Raw genomic sequence first — 22,075 nt, 5'->3', positions numbered from 1 at the left:
TCCCTGACACCTAGAGAAGTCGGGGGTGGGTGTTTATTGTGAAGGGATAAGGCACGAAGTGAACGTCGGAGCAGAGGGGAATCGGTGATATATCATCTAGTTCACTATCCTTTATACGACAATAAACCAACTAATTGGACTCATGACTCCCTTTTGTTACTCTTGACACACCTTGAGCCAACGATTGACCCATGAGACACGTATAACGATAATTACGTCAATGCGATTCGTACGTCCGATATTTATCGATAAAATCACCCCTGAGACCTACCCCTACCACCCCCGTGCCACCCCCTTTCTCTATTTTTTTTCTCTCCCCCGTTTTCCCTAGATGGACTCCACTATCGCAATTTTTTTACAACTTCAATAACAAATTAATTGATTATTTCCAAAATATCACAAAAATTAAAGGTTAATTAATTAATTAATCAAATATTAAGCAATTTTTCGATATATTTGATATTGCAGAGAAAAAATTTATGAATTTTAGGAATTGGAGGGGAAATTTATTGAATATTAAAGAAAATTGATTAATTGATTTATCGATAACGATAATAATTCAAATTTCATATGAATTAATTCGATAAAAACTTCAAAATTTTGTTACTCCAATTCCAATGATAATAGACTAATTAATAACACTATTATTATTTAAAAATAATTTTCCAACAGCGTAATTATTCTTGCTAATAACTTTTCACCTGAAAGCTTTTCAAATAATCACTATACATTTATTTATTAACTCCCACTCAAGGGAAATAAATTCAATTTTGAAAAAAGCCACTGCATTAATAATAAAGAGTCTCTAAACGTCTGATAACTCGAGTTGGCACTCAAGCAAACCGGAAGTGCACCTCATAATAATATTCCGTGTCAAGACACGTGTCATAACCGAGAGATAACATTTTTCGAGAAATTGGAACTAAAAAAAAAAGATAAAACACGAGGGGGGAGGGATAGAAAAAAAAACAAAACAAAAAAAAAACACCTGCAGCAAGTGTGAATTCCAAAAAATTCTATTCTCTCGTTTTTTGGAGTCAGAAGGGCTGAATGTTAACCTGATGAAGGTAACAATGAGGCAAAAGCGACACGAATCGAGAAACGATTGTAGAATAAAAAATATATTTACGATGGAATAAAAAGAATTCGTCTCCCCGCGGGATCGACTCCTTAAATATTCATTTATTCATTGATTCCTATTAATTCATGAATAACAATATTTATACGAGATCCGACGGTGACACCATCAATGAAAAATTACGGGTAAAGGGAAAATGAATTTTTTTTTCTTATCGATAGTCGTGGGGAATTTTTTAATATAATAATTTTGAGCACTCAAGTAATGAGGTAATTCGATTATCGAGTCATTTCGGTGGACATATGGCGGTCATCCGTGATTTTACAACTGTCACTTGGGGGTGACTTAATCTCCCAATAATATTTTCAACGGCAACTGCAATTGTCATTAACCAGGGGTGAGGCTTTGTCACCGGTTGTAACATACAATTTGTTCCACAATACGTGAAAAACTACTCAATGTTTCATGTTGTACATATTGTAGTGCTCGGGTAACAATAGCCACTGGTGTTTAGGTGGCTATTTCCTGGTGAATGGGTGATACAATGACGAAAATCGATCATCGATTTTCGGGTGATTTAGGGGTGTATTAGTTGCGCGGTTTGTTTTTCTTCGATAATTGCGCTGATAAATTTTATTTTATGGGTCATTCGATGCCTAATAACATCGCAAACTCTTTTATTTATTCTGTTTAAATTAACAACGAGATTTCTAATCAATTCCTATTTAGTATTGAGTTCCGTCATATTTTCTCAGAGTATCCGCCTTTAGCTAATTGATAAAATGATTCCCAATTTCACATTTTAATATTTCATTTATTTATTAATTTATTTAAATTTATTTGAATTTTAATTTTAATCACTCGCTTTGCAATGGAAGGAGTTGAATCATTTTTTAATTATTAAATTAATAAATATAATGAGATATTAAACGAAAAATTTGAATCTGGGTTTGAGGGACCTCACAAAATCGTGGGAAATGGCGATGAGACGAGATAACAGGTGCCAGGATGTCCAGGACAATTACGAAGGTACAATTATCCACAGCGATTTGTCGAAGGTTTCACGCTCCCTCCCCCACCCCCTGGGATCGTTACCAATTCGAATGGTCAGTTTTCTTCACCTCTTCGGAGGTAAGAATGGCACATTTCCTCAAGGCATCACCATGAAATTCACATCAATGAAACTCAAACCCCCCTAGTATCTCCATCCTCCAGTTTCCTTATTCTCTCGTTTATCGGACAATAGAGACGGCCAATCTATTACGAAAATGTGAAGCAGATCAATGAACCAAACTCGGAAATGGATTAGGATTGGTTTCACTTAACGTGATCTTCATTTTTTCGAATAAACCGCTAACGGAAGACGAAATTTTATGGGAAAACAGATTATTTCACGTTTTCTCCACGGAGATGAATTTATAATAATAACATGATAATAATAAATAATATAATCCAATAAATTCATTATAAATAATAATATTATTGATTATGGAATTATATTAATGATGAATGTCATATTATTATTATTATTATCATTGTTATTGTTATTATTTAATAACTTTTCGAATAGTTGAAAAAGATTTCATGAATGAATTTCATTTGCATTTTTTAATGAGTAATTTTAATGTTTTTTGAATTTAGAAATCGGTTCTTCCCTCAAAATTCGTTTTTTTGGGGTCCAATTGGGGAGAGGTGGAACTGTGGGGTTAGGTCGTATGTCCTTGGGCCTTTTTACTGGGCCCTGTGAATGCTCGGTCCTCCTGGTGGATTTTCGGTTCATCTGAGTCCTGGGTTTCGTCACTCGTTTCTTCTTTCCTCTTTTTTCCGGTGGAAAATAGGCTTGAGGAATTGGAACTGGTGTGACATTCAGGTCGTACCTACGATCCACAAATTTCCCGTGGGTTTTCACCGATTTTTTTATTGATTAGTGATTGATTCGGTTACTTGTATCGATTTCGTTGTTTAGATAAAATTCCAAAATCAATTCCTCGTTTGAGGGCTGCATTTATCTGTCTTCTGAGGCCTTTCCCGGGGGTGAATCCGTGAGTTTGACTCACTCGGTGGAGAATTTCCTTCGGTGTAAATCCGTCGTCGGGTCTCTCCGATCGCAATAGATCGTACACTAGAATCGATTTCTTCGTCATCAGGAAAAATTGTTGGAGGAATTTCGGGTGATGTGCCACGTGTCGAACTAAAAAACAAACTCTAATTAATTGTTTGAAGTTAGCGAGTTAAGATATGCATCGCGAAAACATTTCAGTTCCCTTACCGATTACGAAATCGATTCGAAAAATTTACGATATCGTTATTTTCTACAGATAATTCAAATAAAAATCACGTGACAGTTCCGTAAAATTTCCTACAACGACATTTCACCCCGGAATTCCAAGAAATCATATAATCTTCATCGAATATTTCTCCCCGCGTAAAACCCAGGATTTCCGTACATTTCCATGAAACTCCGGTAATTTTTCGAGTATTTTTCTCGTCGTGTGAGTTATCGAAGGGGCTAAAAAAAAAGAAAAAAAAAGTAAATCAGTTAAAATCTTAGTTGCACGGTGGATGTAATGCCGATAATAAATGGGTATATGGTGGAGAAGTGAGTGAGCCTGGGGTAGAGAGCCCGGGGATTCAGTACAGGGTGAGCTCAGTTCTGTTTGCCAAGAGGGCTGTGGATGCCGGAGGGTTTAGAAGCTGAGAGAGAAACCCTTCCCAAGGGTTGAGTCTGAATGAGAAGAGAGAGATTCACCGAAGGGGAATGCTAGAGATGGCGGATGGTGAGAAGTTGGTAGGTGGCTTTGAGGGTGGTGGCTGGATAACTGTGGAAACTCAACTGGGGAATATATCCACCCCTCATCCTGGTTTTGTGAGTGGGTGTGCAGGGCAAAAGTTGAGATTCCCTGGGCTGTAGAGACAGAGGTATACGCCTGGATAGGCTTGGACTACTCTGATTTCCGTCGGGAGTTTCCAATGCGGTTGCACCGGGCAACCTTTAATCATTTGATTGCTCGAGCTTTGATGGAGAACCTGGGACTGAGTTGATAATGATGGTTCAAGGACTCCGACAACCAGCATCAATCGATTAATATATGCTCAACCATTTTCTCTTCACCTCATATTTTCACCATAGTTTAAACAAAATAGTAATAACAGTCATCAAATAATTATAACCGAAATACAAGCCACTGATTTCCAGAGATAATTCACATTTATTTCTGGATATATTTTATGTGATTATTATTATTAATTATATATTTATATTAAAGTTGTAAATAGAGTTTATATGGACTGCTTACTGCTGATGGAAATTTGTGGTTCGTTTTTATTTTTTTTTATACAAAAATGATGACGCGATTTGTCAAATTCATTCATTCGTAATTTTCGAATTACCATTGCCCAAATCGGGGGGTAGTAATTATGTGACAATTTTTTAAATCCGAAAAACCGATGAAGTAGTTACAGTTATTATTATTTTGACTGTTTATTATTTGTTGAGACGGGGATTTATGAATTCTAAACACGAGCCAAATATCTCTGTTTATTTGAAACGATGACGGTAGTCCCAAAAGACCCAGCAATAGCCGAAAGGCAAATGTCAGCCACCAGATCAAATCCGCTACGGCTATTGGTTTGTTTGATCGGTGGATAGGGTGCAATCCCCCATTTTCAAATTCACAACTCGTATCAGAGTCATTCAATGATTCAACTGATTTTTACCATGAATTTTTATCCAACGACACCGCGATATTCAATGAGTGGCTATTCAGGATGTGATGTGTATGATTTTTCATAAACACCGATCAGACAGACAGATGGAGGTGCACTTGACTCGTTGGTATGAACTAGAGGCCACTCGTTTCCATCGGCTTTACTCGTCCACTTCATGGAACAAAAAAACTGACAAGGTTCGCTTTCTATCCTGGAACAAAGCCTCCTTCATTGTTTTGCCCCCGTCAATAATCCACTTCGCTGGATGAGAGATTGTTGGGAGAAACGTTCAATAGAGATAAATACTGAAGATGAAGAACGCCAGATCGAGAGCTTTTTTCAAATTTTTGCAACCCAAAAAATCTATTTTATAAATAATTTTAATCAATCTAAATTATTATCTGAATCGTAGACTGTATTTTTCAAAATGGAACGTCTTCACCGATCAATAACTCGGTAACCACCTTACGAAATCGAATGATTTTTATCTCGTTTTAAAACTCAAAAACAGAATTTCAAATGATCAAAAAATCATTGAATTTCACTCAACCGATTTTGAGTTTTTTTAAAAATAATTACTAATCATCAATTTTGGGATTGTTTTTGGTAATTACCAAGCCGTGGGTAAATTAATGATTGATTAGTAAAACCTTTGATAACGAAGTTATAAAAAAGGGGAATCCCTTGTGTTTCGTGAGTAATGTACAAATATTTAATGTAACTCACTGAAAATCCAAACAAATCCGTCAAACACTCGGTGAACAGTAGTTCACCGGTCCCCAAAAAGCATTGAATAAAAATGACATCAAATAAGTGCTCCTTTTAGCGGTTTTAAATGTATATACATTCTGCTAAAGACCAAGCGGATAATCTCTTGACAACACAAACGTTGATCTCTCTGTGTCTTGGTGGATATTGTAAATAGGGTCTGGAAATAAAAAAAAAAATGTGCTGAGGGTGAGAGTGAAGAGGGAGATAAAAAGTTTTTCGAGAGGTGAATTTGGAATTGGGGGATGTTTGAGCTTGGCATGTCCCACTGGGATTTCCCGACTAAAAAGAGAGAGGGATGACTCGAGAGGAAAGTTGGTTGGCTCTTAGGGATTCAATATAATCGCGCAATAAAATTCACTCACCAAGAACTCCCTTCGGTTTTTTTTTTTCGTTCTTCTTTCACTTGGGAGTTGAGTTCTTTCTCCACTTTTCTGTTTCTTTTTTACCCCTGGGGGCAGAAATCCGCCACTCGTTTGATGAAAAATGAAGATGGAGACTCATCGAAATTAAAAATATCGAGTCAACAGACAAAATTAAAGGGACATTATATTTTTTTTTGTTTGTATGTAAAAAAATATTGAAAACGTTCTTCAGGAATTCAAAAAAATTATTCATTCTTTTCACAACAAATTATTCATGTCAGAAGATTATTAATCGGTAATTAATGGATTAATGGATGAATAATTAATTATTTTGAGACCAAATGATTATTATTCATAAATAATTCATGGATGAATGTAAAAAAATTCAAAAAATTCCCCAAAAAATCTGATATTATTCATCAATGACAGTCGACCATTTAGATTAATCGATGCCCCTCGAAGCATTTACTCACCCCAACATTAAATCATCCTCTCTTTTTTATTCCCTTTTTTTTTCGATCCATTCTATCATACTCGTGCGTTTTATGTCGGCCAATGAATGCACGTCGGTGTTTGCATAGGTCCCCATAGGTGCAATGGACTCGGATGTGAGTACAACGTCGGGCCCACAAAAAGGTTAAAAGGGGGAGGGGGGGGCTTGAAATTTGGAGGTTTTTAGGATAAGAGAAGTGAGACGATTGAAAGAAGAGGAAAAAAGAGAAGTCCCTGTGTACACTCAGCTGTCGGTCCTGTTTTTGCGCTCTGTTTGGCCCGATGCCGAGCTAAAAGCCTCGGTTCATCATCAGTTTACATATCTGTTGAATTATTTCATCGTAGATATATTGTTTAACATTATTTCGCCATCTTCTATCGTTTTTTTTTCGCATTTTTCACCGATTTTTTACGGACATTTGAATTTTACGCGGGGAAATATTATATTGATATTCATATAGCAATAATAATTATTACGGTTATTATTATTATTATTTTATCAGTATTAATATTTAATGTTTAAATGAATATTGACTTTTTGAGAGGAATCTTAATTTTTTTAATCGCGGTTCTTTTGTGGAAATTGAAAATAGATAAAATTATTGTTTAATTCAATTTTTCTTTTCACATTTTTAAATCAACATGGAAATACATATTTTTTAAATATATAATTTCCTGTGGGAAATAATATTAAATTCAATATTAAATATAATTGTTGAATCTAGACTCTAGAGTATAGATTAATATATATTAATATTGAATATTTAATTCCCCGGATGAACCATAAATTCTAATAAACAATCTATTTTTCCGGTGCAATTATAATGTTCCTGGAATTTCCGGGAAATTTTTAACATTAAAATTTTTTAACTGATGAAAAAAAATAGCTTGTGAAATTATTTATCGGTTTGGATTACATCATGCACGATAATTTTGCCTTGGACGAGTGTAAAGAATGAGATAGAAACAGCCAACGGAAAAGAGAGACCGAAGGGGAATGACGACAGGAAAATGGCGGATGCTGGTTGGTTGGAGTTGACTCCGCCTCTGAACACCATGTCGATGTACTGTATAACCTCCACTATATCTACTTACTCAATGTAATGCGTACAATACCCTTTCCCCTCCCTTTTCCACCCCTCAGCGTCTTCCCCCTGATACCCGACTCCCAACGAGACATCACGAGCTCGTGAATTTAGAGTCGCATGAGACACTAGGGCCGAACCCTCAATTACTGGTTTATTCCATTATCTGAGATACTGCCTCTGAATTCTGCCCGTGAAAATTATTATTATAAATTATGAGAAATAAATCTGATAATATGGGAATTTTTTAAATATTTCCCCTGAAAAATCGGAAATTAAAATGAATTTCGTGGAAAAAATAATTAATTTCACTTCACACGTAGAATAATCAGGAATTTAATTATTGTATCACATCCTGGAATGATCTTTATAAAATGAAAATTCGGGAAAATCCTGAAAACTCGGGTCATTATTTCCAAATTTTCAATTTACCTGCGATCCACTGAATTCAATAAGATAATAAATTCAATTTAATTTATTTAATAATTCTCACAGGCATTTGCAGATTCTCATATAATTTTGGATTATTCCATTGATTAATTTTTAAAAGCAAAAATACTTACGAATCAACCCGTCGACTTGGAAAAGCCCCAGAATATTTATTTATCATGAAAAATTACTCTCATCGGAAAAAAAAGCGAGTTTATCTGGTTGGACAATCAGACACGGCGCTCGCCATTCTGCATATTGACTACGGGTATATTTGTCTAGCAATGGAGGACAAAGAGAGAGAGAGAGAGAGAGGGAGAGAGAGAGGGGAAAGAGAGAGAAAGAGAAAGAGAGAGAAAGCGGAATTCCGGGACCCTCATCACGGACACATTAATGTGACAATTTGCGTTTAAAGTGGAAAAGAAAAAATTCAAGCGAAAACTGGATGAATCCAATTATGAGAGAATCCACTGCTGAAATTAATAAAAGTTTCCGCGTTACATGAGAGCCCGGGACTATCGTCGAGGATTTAACCCCTGGAGGAGAACCGGAAAATGGAATCGACGGCAAAAGTGTAGACGAGATTCACTCCCTCGGCATTTTTTTCATGCCCGAAAAGGAATGAATAAAAAATACTGGGAAAACCCCAAAAATATGTGGAAATTTCAAAAAAAAAATTATTGGAATTCGGAATTGTTTTGGGGAATTCGGAAAGAAATTTGGGGGTTGAATTCTAGTGATTTCCAGGGTCTATTCTTTTTCGTTGGGGGTGGGAGGACACCAGAGACGAAAGTCTCGAGGAAAAGACGTTTATGATGAGAGAAACTTGAGGAAAAGAAAAAAATTGTGGACTCCTGGGGACGAATTCGCGAGTCTAGTGCGACTGCCACTCGCTCTTGATAAAAATATTGAAAGAAAATGGAGAAATTTGTTCTCAATTTGTTTATAACTCGACGGATTGTTACGGTGATGGAAAAATTAAACTGAGGGAAATTCCTGGGGTCGCATCCAGGAACTTTCATTAATTCGATTGAAGACCTTTCACTCTCATGAGACCGTGGATTTTGGTCGGTGGAGGAGACAGAAAACGTTTTGTTACCATTGGTGACATCGAGGACCCTCGACCTGCCACGTGGGAGCTCTTCATCTCCGACACTTTTTTTGTCGTGCATTACAGTTATTATTCCGGTGTCCTCGCAAGCTGTGGTGTTGTCAACCACGAGATGAAATAAATAAATCAATAGCCTCGAGAGCCCTAAAATTCCTTGACCATAATAATCAATAATAATTTTTAACTCCATTTTATTTTCATTATTTCAATCATCTGGGTAATGACGAAATATGAGAAATTAAATGGAAATTATGAATAATTGTTTCCTCCATAAACTATCTCTTATTACTCTTTTATAATTAATTACCTAATTATGTTTCGTGAGAAAAATTTTTAAACTGAAATAATTGACATGTCATCACAAACCGTATAAATATTTAACAAATTATCTATTTTCCTGGTAAAAAAAATATAAATACACAATTAACAATTGATAAAAACATTTCTCTCGCTCGGTAAAATGATAACAGAAATAGAAATGTTGGGAAATACGAGAAAAATAGGTAAATCCGGGAATAAAAGGGCCATTATTCAAATCCGAGGTCAAATTTGTCAGTTAACCCCCAGCAATATGTAGCATTGATCCTCCGGTACATTATTCGGTCGAGATGTTCCTATCTAGATGCACACAAACACTCAGGGGGGGTGGAGAGGAATGGCGGGGTGGTACCAACAGGGGATGAAGGGGGTGAGTTAAACGCTGGGGTGGGCATTTGTGTATGGTTTTGGTGGTGTGTATAAAAAGGGTCTTTGGCGCTTCGACAATTGCCGGATATCGCAAGTACAAATGTGACGGCTAGCTCGTGATTCCGAGCTTCTATTTAATACTACCCCTTGGGTTTTGGGGGGGGGGAGGGGTGAGGGGGTGTTAAGCCCCTCTCTGTCGCTCAGGATTACCCCTGATTTGCCAACATTATCCTTACCGGGGACTGGCGCCTACGGCCAAATACTTCTCTTCTCCTTTTTTTTTTTTTCTCTCTATTTGGCAGGAAAAATTGCTCAGGGGTGGGGGGAATCTGGACAATTGTTTTGGGGCAATGATCTCTCGGGAATTGAATGATTGGCTCGGGGTCATGGGGCGGATTTGGGTGATAAACACTGAATTATTTTCGGGGAATATATATTTGTCGTGATCTGATTTATCATTTATTGGGATAATTTCCTTTTTTTATTGGAAAAAATTTCAATTAAAGTTTAAAAAGTCAGTATGTATATATGATAATTAATAAAAAAAAATAATAATTTTGATAAGCTGACCAAAAAACGACAACGTTTTGTCACACTTGGATATTTTAAAAAAGAAATTCTGTCCGCGTGAATTTTCGTTTTTGCGTGGAATAAAAAAAATAGCCCACCCAATAGGTGAATTTCCAAATGAACGAATTCACCAAAGACATTTCCCGGTCGGACTGCTCGTTTCATCGCCTCATAGAACTCTGAGTATCCGTGGCTGTTTGAGCGACAAATATTTTGTCGTCAAACTTCTGCCGGGGTCCCAGGGAATCAGCGTGTCTATATGTGCAGGGCTAATACAAAGCGTTTCGTGGGACGTTTGCTAAAATCAAATTATTCCTACAAATGCCACCTACACATCTCGCACTGTTTTCCCCCATACCTGTTAAAATCCCCCGAAATTTACCTCCCGCCCAAATGTCGGATGTACTCGAGAGTTTGTAGAGGTCGCGCAATTAGAATTCCCGTGCGATACAAATTTGTTGTCATGCCTGTTTGCATTATTGATTCACTCCTAGTTGCATTTAGCTGGAGATATCCGGGCCAATTTTAGTTTATGAACGGAGATGGTTGTAATGCCCCTACCTCCCTTTTTGCCTTCTCCTCCCCATTCCACTCCCCTCCGCCCCCTTTTCCTCCTCAAACGTTGACGGAGCTGCCGCGAACAATCGTATGAATTACCGCAAATATTTGTCGGGTGTCAATCGTCGAGATGATGCTTTAGTGTTTTCGAGTGTTTGGAGTGGGAGAAGTAATGATTAACAGTGGCTATTTGATAAATAACAAATGCCAGCAAGTTAATATTTTGTTTAAACATTGAATACTGCGAGAATATAGTTTGTGATAAGAACTTAAATATTTACCGATTTTTATTCAATCAATTGGAAACAATTATTCAAACGAATTGCACCAGGTAATTTGAATTTTGTGGTTTACAGGTACGGGGTCACAGCATTTTTCCGGAATTCGTGGTCAGGAGAAGAATTCGGGTACGCATCCTAGGCATTTTTCCTGGATTTCCAGTCAGAACAAGAAATCGGGCACGCGTTCCGGGAATTCTTCCTGGATTTTCAGTCAGAACGAGGATTCGGGTATGAATTCCTCTGAAATTTCACTGAAAAAAACGGAAATCCATACGGGAATTGAACCTGGAACCTTCCGATCACTAGCCCGGCGTTCTTTCATCTCAGCTATTAAACCCGTTTCACACCTAATTATTATTTTTCCCAATTGAATAGGAGAAATAATTTTTTAAATTAGGAATAGATTTAACGTAAACGTTTTCGAAGGTGAATAAATATATTCAATGTGTGGTATTTACATTTCGGTTGAAGTTCGTCATAATTTTTTTTGTAATCTCTTGAAAAACTCGTGGAAATTTTTTAACGACCTCAACTCGCGCCACGTGTTACCTAGAAAAATCGAGAGAGAATGGAAAAACGGGCGCGTGCATGAGTGATGCCTCTGCATTGAAAAATGTGTGAAGCTTTCGCATATTTCTTCCAGTACTTCCACTCACTCATACCGAATGGTTAATTAAGTGCTAACAAGGTGAGACGCGGAATTCTGCCTCGGGGTACAAAAGGTACGAGTGCCTTTCGAAACGCGAGGGACGTGTCGTAAAAACAAAAAATCACTTTTAAAATCCTCTTAAAATTAATTTCACTCTCCCCAAGAATTAAAAAAAATCAAAGCAAAGTCGATTATCGATTTATCGACTTCGATTTTAATAGCGATAATTGAGTATTTATTTTCGTTTTTATGATGGAAAATTCGCGGCGAAATGGAGATTATAGGAATGACGGATTTCGCACTCGGGGGTTGGCTGTTGATTTTTGGAATTTGGAGCCATTGAAAATTGAAGATTTACAGTTACAGGTACTGGAATTATATAAGTCAACGGGAACATGGGGGTTTGAGCACGTGTCGGGTATATCTCATACTTGCGGATGACAAATACACATATAAAGCCACGTATGTGCACAGTACATACGCTACCTTGGGTACCACGTGTTAACTAGGCTAACCAAGATAATCGCTCATTACGAGTGTTTAGCGTTTAACTCAAAACAGTGGTAACCAAAGGAGTCGAAGGATTTGTGGCTTTGGTCATCCAAAGGGTAAATTCCCACCGCAAATTACCATGAAAATCGAGGAGATATTTACTGACATTTCGAAATTTGGAAATTTTCAAAAAAGTATTAGGAGAACATGACAATCGAGGAGGTATTCGTTGATGTTGGAATATAGCCTCAGTCTTCTAGGAATTGATTTCTATGATTCCATGGTTTCAAAAATGTATAAATGTAAATGTATATTTTTAATAAACTATAATTAACCCTATTAAGTCCACTGTGTTTAAACTCATTTCTCTGCCCCTCCAATATTCCATTAGTTGAAATTTCAAAATTGCGAAATTTTTAGAAAAGTATCAGGAGAACATGACAATCGAGTAGGTATTCGCTGAAATTTAAAAATTCGAAATTTGTAGAAAAGTATCAGGAAAACATGACAATCGAGTAGGTATTCGCGGCAATTTAAAAATTCGAAATTTTTCAAGAAAGTATCAGGAGAACATGACAATCGAGTAGGTATTCGCGGCAATTTAAAAATTCGAAATTTTTCAAGAAAGTATCAGGAGAACATGACAATCGAGTAGGTATTCGCTGCAATTTAAAAATTCGAAATTTTTCAAGAAAGTATCAGGAGAACATGACAATCGAGTAGGTATTCGCTGAAATTTTAAAATTTCGAATTTTTCAAGAAAGTATCAGGAGAACATAACAATCGAGTAGGTATTCACTGAAATTTAAAAATTAGAAATTTTTATAAAAGTATCAGGAGAACATGACAATCGAGTAGGTATTCGCTGAAATTTAAAAATTCGAAATTTTTATAAAAGTATCAGGAGAACATGACAATCGAGCAGGTATTCGATGAAATTTAAAAATTCGAAATTTTTCAAAAAAGTATCAGGAGAACATGACAATCGAGTAGGTATTCGCTGCAATTGAAAAATTCAGAATTTTCAAAAAAGTATCAGGGGAACATGAGAATTATGGAGGTATTCACTGAACTTTCAAAATTCGAAATTTTCAAAAAAGTAATTATTACTGGAAATTAATTATTTAGAACACAAGTCATTATTTTGTGAGAATACCATGCGACCAGGGGGAATCGGATTCGGATTCCTCTTTGAGTTCTCGATTTACGAATAATACACCGAAAAAATTGTTCTGTATTGTTTCCCTCGAGCTATATTGATTGAAGACAATTGATGACCTTCAATAAATTCAAATGTTCTCTGTCAACCGCTATCAATGTCTGTTTTTTTCTGTTTTTGAACCATAGAATAATTGAACTTCATGCCCACACGACAAATAAAATACTCTAATTTTGGGACTATCGCGAAATTATTATTGCCTCGAATTTCTTGAGGACGACTTTTGACAATTTTTGAAAGACTAAGAGAAGAATTTTTTTTATCGAATACTTTCTGGCCAAATAATGGAATTTTATGCTTGAACAATTAAATTTTTTCTGTTTAATTCTGGACATTACGAATTTTTTCATTTTCGAATATGTCTCTTCTCACACACAGAAATAAATTAATTATAGATTTCCACTAATTGGCCTAGCTAACGTTCGTTTAGAAAAGCAGTAGTTTATCAATTTTCACGAAAAAATCACGCAAATCATGAACAATTACAACAATTCATCTAAAAATTTCCCCACATGAAATAATTCTATTTTTCTCAGAATTCCATAAGAATTCCCCGGGTCGTCTCCGAATTTTCCCAAGGTTTCCGCAATTTCCGTGTCAATTTCCTTCATCAGAGTTTCGTAAATTTCCCTTCAACGCTATTTCACCGCGAGATATCTAAAAAAAAATGGATAATCACCCCAGAATATTCGAGTGCGCGTGAAAAATTGAAATAATTACCGAGTGTAATGCGCGCGCGCACCTCGCATATGGCCGCGGAAGGTCGAATGACGTACCGCGTCCCCGGCTGCGCAAATATTGATCGAGGTGTCGGCATGTCGAATAATTTCCACCGAATACCAAAAGGTAGATGTCGCAGAGCCCAGGGTTGATAATTCCCCTTATCAAAATTACTCCGGTTATCAAAAGAAAACCTGCGATTGAGTAATAACCGGTGATCGTGGCGGGTGATGAGGGGCTCTTTTTTTTTTGAAGGGCTTTTTGTCCTCGAGTGGACTCGGGGGGGTTCACGACGTCCAGCTGTGCCCTATCGAGGGCCCTAGGCCACACGGGGGTGGTTTGACGCGTGTACTCCAACCACCACCCGTCTGCCACCTGTTTTCGGAAGAGAAATCCCCCGAAGCAATCGTTCAATTACCTAATACCCCTGTAAACCACCAGATCTCCGGGATAAATTTGTCAATCGGCATTTTTAGATCACACCGATTGCCGGGTAAACCCCTAGAAATTGGGGAATCCGTCTTAATTAGAGTCAAGTGTTTTTCTACACCGGCGAGAGAAAAATAACATTTTCCTCCTTCACCGTTAGGAAATTTCTATTTTCTCCCACGCCGAAACGGAAAATATCGTTTTTTAGAATAATTTCCTATAAGTCAATTATCTAAAAAAATTTACAATTTCTTCGTAATTGTAATCGATAAATTTGTCAATTTAAGAATTTTCTAGAATGTTATTCCTCGAAAAATTCAAAAAACAGACAATTGTTTAAATAAATTGGAAGAATGAACAAAAAATCTGGCGAAATGAATTTTCCCAATTTTTCCGCGGGAGTTTGCTCGACGCATTAATTTATTCAGTCATCCAATTGAAGTTCAAATTGTTTAATTAATGAGACAATTAGCGGGATTAATCTCCACCGTAAATTGGAATCAGAGTCATCCATCGGTTTTCCATAATGGATCGTTTGCTCGGTGGTCGACACGATGAGTAGTCGGCAAACACTGGAAAATTCTTTCCTTTTTTTTTCTGTTCTCCACGTTGATTTTGCATCACTGATCGATCCCCCTCCCCACGTGTGGGCACGTTTTTAGGTGTATTACGGCTCTGTTTAATCTCCATTCCCTTTTTTTTTTCTCGAGTGGTCCAGGATATATCCCACGGTTTCGCTCTCGGTTCTCGATTTAAAAGGCAATCGCCCGGGGAACACTCGTAACAAAAGCCTCGATGAAAGTTAATCGCCAACGAATACATTCGGTGTGATGCAAACTATCTCTTGACGACTTGGGAAAAGAAATATTGAGATGTGAGTCCCTGGAGGCGACTCCATGATGACTGCACTCCCACGAAATGATGAGAACGGAAAAAAAATATTTCGGTTCTATTCAACTCGAAGAAATTTAACGGAGAAAATTTTCGTGGGGCTTCCCATTTTTTTTTGGCTAGGAAAAATTTTCCTAGGGGAAATTCTCAGGGAGTAGAATTTTCGCGGAAATCTCCGAGATTTTGTGAAAATCCATTGAAAATTCATTTTTCCGGGAAATCAATGGACAATAAACAAATTCCCCTGAGTTTTTATCATTTAGTGATAAAAATTTGAAATAATTCAACAGAATTTTCATATTAAATTTAAGATTGAAAAAAATAACGAAATTCTCTCACAGAATTCTCCAATAAAATCTAAAATTTCCTGATTTTCCACAAATTCCATTTAGTACCTGAAAATTAAATTTTCCTCGGCCAGTACATCAGACACATTGAAGTAATTCCAACAACAAAAAGATTTCCCCATAAAAAATCATTAATGACAAAAAAAAGTAACAACTAAACTCTAACACATTTTAAAAAATAATCCTCTGGGGGAAACTCAGTCGCGAGAATTTTCAATTGAATTTCACGTAATGACAATTTTCAACGGAAAATTTTCCCCGGGGAAAAAAGATCCGGTGACTGAGGCGAGTGCATGGCGCCTTTTTTTATCATCATCTTACTCTCTAATCATCCACCCCGGGAGATACTCTTCCAGGTAAAGTCGATGCACCTTTACCGCATACATACACCCGTAAAGTGCTCGCAATTCCTTGTTTGCCTATTTACCCGATGTAAACAGCCGTCAGAGAGGAAGGGGTTGACTACTTTCGTTGCACAAACAATACGGACATTGTACCCGTCACGATCTGTACATTTTTACTCCGCCGGATCCCAACGTTTTACCCCTTTTAATGACCCCTCCATTTTTTTTTTCTCAACATTCGCGTGACGACTCCATGATACACTCAACCCTTTTTTTTTTCGTTTATTGCTCCACCTGTTCACCCCGGGGATTGACTAATTTGCGCCGAGCTGTGATTAACACGCCGGATTATTATGTAATTCAATATTTTTCATTACCAATCATTCCTATGACCAATTGGAATTATTTTTTCCCCGTGGAAAAATCAAATTTTTTATTTTATTATGATATTAATATTAATATTAATATTAATCCTCATTAATCTAATTTAATCTTAATCTTCATGCAATTATATTCTCTCCTAATTAAACCGAAAGTGAAGGTTAATCAATCTATAATTACCCCTAATATTTCTAATTACCAAAATTCACTGAGAAATCCCGCAATTCCGATTGATTAATCAATGAAAATTCAATTACAACACAAACGCCCAATAATTCCAATCTCCCGCTATTTTTCACCAATTAAATCTCATCCAGTAATTAAAAAATAACTAAAATCCAATTTTCCACCGGTATTTGCATTTCATGAATAAAATATGGAGTCCATGATTTTTGGAAATAGCCGGTGCAGATTGACGGGTGTGAATTAAATTAATTCCCGATGGTAGGGCTGTTTCATTGTAATGAATCGGTAAATTGTGGGGGCGATGGGGGGGACAAGGGGTGGGGGGAGGAAGGGGTGAGTGAAATCACGGCAATTGCGGGTACAATGGGTACTTGAACCACAACAATGGCGGATTGGTAACAGCGCGTGGCTCCTTTTCACCTCGAAAATGCGCATATTTTTTTTTCTCCTGCGAGAATGAAAATCAATGGCGGGGTAATGTCGGCTGGAACAAAGAGCCGACAGTGTTTTACAAACAGCTAAACGCCACGTGGACCCACCGCTCTGTCAAAACATTCCGCTCTTGGGATGTAATGTCGAATGATCCGTCTATGAGCATCGGTTGGGGAGAGGGGGAAGGGGGGGAGGGCAATGAGGGGCCGCGTGGCGGTTTTACCACCCCTTGGGGCCCTTCGGCCCTTTCGCCCTTTTTCCATTAAATTCAACATCTGATGAACGCATGGGAAATTCGAAGAGTCGATATTACGACGTGGGAGTTGCCCTCGGGGCTATAATGAAATCATTTTCGCCGATTCGGATAGATTTATATCGAGATTTTTTTTTTGTCATGGAAAATCGGGAATGTTTATTGTCATTGATGTGAATTGCAATTTTATTCATCAATTTTCCGTGTTTTTCAATTGAATTCAATTCAATTTCCCGGAAAATTCGACAATTATTATTTGTAAAACATGAAAACTGTAAAATTTGTCGGGAAATTCTTTTTTAGTCTAATTTTTCTGGATTTACGTAAAAAATCATCCGAAGCCCACGAAAATCGTCGAATAAATTTCCCAGTTGCAATACCTAAATTTTCCCTAGCTGCCATAGAATTTCCCTGGAGGATTTCCCCGCGAATTTCTCTATTTCAAAAAAAAAACGAAATAGAAATTGAATTTTGGGAGAATTCCTGGACTTTTCCGATTTGATACTGACAAATGTCAATAAATTTCCATAATTTCCTCAATTAAAGTATGAATTTTCGAAAATGGCCAATAATTAGAGATAAAGGGTCGACCTTTTGGACTCATGTGGTACTTGGGGTCAGAGATTGCGGCGAAGTTGACCAGAATAACCCGGACGTCGGACCCGAGGACGACTTATCTCGAGGATAAACACCAAAATCACTGATTCATCCCAAAAGATCGTGGTAATAATCTACCATCGACCTTCGAACAATTTTTGTTTACCCATTCCGAGAGGAGAGAATAAAAAATTCTTTGGTAGAATGTACTGTTTACCCTCATTCCAACAAGGCAATTACATATTTATTGCTGAGATAATCACTGCCGATTCGGGGGGTGGGAAAGGGTTAAACGCGATAATAACTCGGGGCTTGTTCGAGTACATACGGTTAATGCATATATGTGGCATATGTGCACGGGTCAAACATTTCTTCGTGACTTACGATAGACATACGACGTTGATTTACGTGTAAATTTGACTTTGTTTTAATACCACGCAAGGGAGATCCATTTTTTTCATGGACAAACTGACGCCATATGTTTCTACCTGTCACGTCATCAGTCTTTAGAATAAAAATATATCGAGAAATGATCGAGAAATTATCGAGAAATGATCGAGAAATTATCGAGAAATGATCGGTATCTCTAGGAGACGAAAATATCTTCTTGAAAATAACAGAAATGTCAAATTTTTCCGTGAATTTTCCCCGGAAAAATCGAAAAAACGGTTCGAGTTTAATTGTGAATTGAAAAATTGAAAAATGGAGGGGAAAAAGTGTGAAGACGGTTGAAATATCAAAGCAACGGATCGGCGGAGGCGAAAAAGCCTAAAAAAATAAAGGAAAACAAGACAGTTATTTTGAGACGTAAGGAAATGTCAACTGATAACGATATTTGTCTTTCCGCCACACTCCATCACGAGTTACGAACAAAACCGAGTGTTTCAATTCTTATTCAGGCACATCCAGGCCCTTTCGGGTATTATCAAAACTCCCAGAGTCGTAAACGCGATAATAAAATGAGATTTAATTTCGGGAAATCACCTGTTGTTTAATAGCCTCTTCATTATTCTTGCATAATTTGCATAACCCCGATTGCCTAATTGAGGGTGGGACTTTTTTTAGCCGGAAAAAAGTGGATCCTGATTAGAGGGAAAAATAACGGAGTGGGGGTATTCTTTAATTTGATTGGACACGGAGGAAAACGCAGGATAATTAATTGTACCAACTGAGTTTCAATCCAACCGGGTGTACACGATTCGTCTAACGAGGCGAGATTCTTAAATTAACGAGTCTTTACCTTTGCCTTTTTGTTCCTTCAAATGACGTATTTTATATTCGATCCTTTCGCCCCGGTGGAAATTCTGGCTTTTCATTGAATGCAGACGGAAGACCTGGAAAAAAAAATCCAATAAATAATTGATTCGTTTTTTATAAATGAAAACAGAAGAGTGTATATTATTTATTATTTAATAAATAAAGATGGTGAGGTGAACGGGAAAAATTTTTTTTTTAGATGTGTAAATATTTAATATGGAGCACGTTATTGGGGAGAGGGGGGGCAGGATGGGTGGAACTCAATCTATTATTTAGTAGGTTGAGTTGATAAAAGTGGGAAGATTATTTGGGTGGGGAAATAATTCACGAGTGTGCATTAAAACGTTGAGCACACTTAAATCATCTCTCAACTTTCTGACGGTTTTTAACCGAGTTTGATGTGTATTTGCGTTTGGAGTTTCATCGATTTACCGGTATAGGCCTCCTCGACCATTCACTGGGGCCAATATATCTGTATATTCATCCCTTGGCTCTTGGTATCCGCGTTCACTCTTTTGCCCGAGCGAGGAACAGCACTCCGAATAATTGAGGGAGGCTAATGGATCCGCGGTGGGCTCCCCCTGTTTGCACAGTTTTAAAACACGACCGCCTGGGCGAAAAGGACGCTCCTTTTTCTCCCTCTCGAACCCTGGCTTTTCCGCACCGATATATTCCACAATGTGGGGTCTCGAGTGGGATGGAGTGTTGGGGGAAAATTTGAAGAAAATTTGAAGAGAATTTGAAGAAAATTTGAAGAGAATTTGAAGAAAATTTGAAGAAAATTTGAAGAAAGTACGGGGACTTCTTCTTTATGAACTTTGATTTTTCCGCACTGATATATTGCATAATGGGAATTATTGAGTGTGCGGAAAACGGAGGAGGAAAATTGAAAATTGAAAATTGAAAATTGGAAATTGGAACTTGAATTTTCCGCCCTGATATATTGCACACGGTCTGAACTCCGAGGGGATGGGAAAAATCGGAGGAAAATGTGAAGAAAATCGGGGGAGTTCTCCTATTAAAAATTTCATTTTTCCGCACTAATATATTGAATAATGTAAATTCTCGAGTGTGCAAGAAACCTCGGAGGAAAATTGACGGAAAATTGACGGAAAATGGAAACTCCCTTTTGAACTTTGAATTTTCCACCCCAAAAATTACTGGAAAATTCAAAGAATAAAATAAATGATTTCCACTGGCACAATTGAAAATTCGGCGGACATTGTGCCTGAAATTCCGGGAAATTTAAAAACGGTACCTGATCCCGCAACAAGAAAATTCCATAAAAAAATTAATTCCCGCAATTACGTAATGTTACTACGAAGATAAGATTATTATTCATTGCCTCATCCGATAAATCCCAAAAACCTAAAAAAACTCAAGACAATAAACCGTTGCAGAGGTCGACCGAATTCTCGAGGAGAAATTCATAAATCTCTCCCGTTATTATTTTCATTATTACCACAAAGACTTGCAGGTGACATATTTTTCCTCTTTATTTCGAAAAAAAAATTCCTCGCTGTTATCTCTTCTCTCCTGAGGTTCATATTCTACCCCATAAATACATTGGCCTGATAACGAAGTGATAAGATATCCCAGAGAAATGTCCGTGAGACAGCGTCAGCCACGGTAATCCTTTGGGTTTTTAACGTTTCACGTGAGAAAAAATAAAATTAAACGCTGAGCAAGAGCTAATGCAATTACATTTTTTATTTCTCACTCGAAAATGGACGATTCGTTAGAAAAATACGATATTTCGAAATTCCAGTCATGATTCGTCGGAATCTTCAATTATAGTCGAGTTTTAATTAATTTTTCATTAAAATCTCTCACCGAATTTCTTATTCATCTTAGAAAATTCAGGAAAATTGAGTTTTTCATGTTGAATCATCTGATTTTTCAGTGAAAATCAATTACATTTTAATTTTTAGATAATTGAAAATTTAAAAGATTGAAAATTGCAAATTCTCAGGGTTTTTAGTGAAGTATTAGAAAAATCGGGAAAATTCCAGTTTTTTAAATTTAATTTTGATAGTGGGAGGTGGGGGTTGTGCGATTGGTAGGTGGGGCGCGGTGGTACGTAAAATATCCGGGATAAGGCCCAATTGCGGGAAAATGCCCTCAAGCTTTGCAGTTATTCGATTTGCCTGAGGGTCACGTGTAACAGGTTTTCGAGTGACGCCACGTTCGGATGTTATGCTCGTACTCAGTTTGCACAAGTGTATCGCACCGTTAATTACCGGTACCCTCTAATTCGTCGTCATAAATCTTGATTTCATGAGGCGAATTGTGCGCACCTCTGCACGTAATCCAAGTCCTTGAAGTTCTAAATAAACTCGTGACGAAAAATGTCACGTGAAATGAATTTCACGGAGGCGACAAAAAAAAAATCACTGACACGGGATTAATTAAAAAAATCAGGAGTCACAGTTTTTCCCGGAAAATTTATTGAGTCGAGGGAAATTTCAATTCTAATTAGATGTGTCGATGATGATTTTATTAAATTAAATTGAAATTGTGGGAATTTTTTAAAATCCCAATTTGTTCATGAAATTGCATTTAGGTTTTTAATTATTCATTGCTTCATTAATTATTTAATCATAAATTGTGGTGCAATTCGAATTAATCAATTAATTGAAAATTCTAATTTTGTCAGTCAATGACGATTTAATTTTAAAAAATTGAAGAATGATTTTTTATGCAAAATTGTTTTCAACATTAATTTGTTCTTGAAAATTCAATGAAG

At 36.9% G+C, this 22,075-nt stretch overlaps 2 protein-coding genes across 7 annotated transcripts in view; one reads left to right on the top strand and one right to left on the bottom strand.

Annotated features, from left to right (window-relative positions):
- The window catches only part of LOC105268615 (uncharacterized), a 104,067-nt gene extending 91,547 nt beyond the window's left edge, over positions 1–12,520 (top strand). Inside the window, exons 4-5 of one of the 2 annotated variants that reach the window (XR_892348.1) lie at positions 11,208–11,360; positions 12,148–12,220. Coding sequence is in view for 1 of the 2 variants with exons in the window: in XM_011308312.1 (XP_011306614.1) it covers positions 11,208–11,258; positions 12,142–12,286 (196 nt within the window). In the remaining variant the exon portion in view is untranslated. Of the gene's footprint in view, positions 1–11,207; positions 11,361–12,141 lie in introns of both variants that reach the window. The other variant, XM_011308312.1, reaches the window with a different exon arrangement.
- The window catches only part of LOC105268618 (uncharacterized), a 72,087-nt gene that overhangs the window by 17,881 nt on the left and 32,131 nt on the right, over positions 1–22,075 (bottom strand). For 2 of the 5 annotated variants that reach the window (XM_011308315.1, XM_011308314.1), the window contains exons 5-7: positions 19,313–19,406; positions 3,023–3,269; positions 2,677–2,955 (exon numbers count right to left, since the gene is read on the bottom strand). In XM_011308315.1, coding sequence (XP_011306617.1) covers positions 2,700–2,955; positions 3,023–3,269; positions 19,313–19,406 — 597 coding nt within the window. In that variant the 3' untranslated portion in view covers positions 2,677–2,699. Of the gene's footprint in view, positions 1–2,676; positions 2,956–3,022; positions 3,270–3,434; positions 3,588–19,312; positions 19,407–22,075 lie in introns of those variants that run through there. The other 3 variants (XR_892350.1, XM_011308322.1, XM_011308324.1) reach the window with 3 other exon arrangements.

The sequence above is a fragment of the Fopius arisanus genome, unplaced genomic scaffold (genome assembly GCF_000806365.1).
Source record: "Fopius arisanus strain USDA-PBARC FA_bdor unplaced genomic scaffold, ASM80636v1 scaffold00059, whole genome shotgun sequence".
Lineage (NCBI taxonomy): Eukaryota > Metazoa > Arthropoda > Insecta > Hymenoptera > Braconidae > Fopius > Fopius arisanus.
Note: the sequence above shows the minus strand (reverse complement) of the source record. Positions and strands in the feature narration are given on the sequence as shown.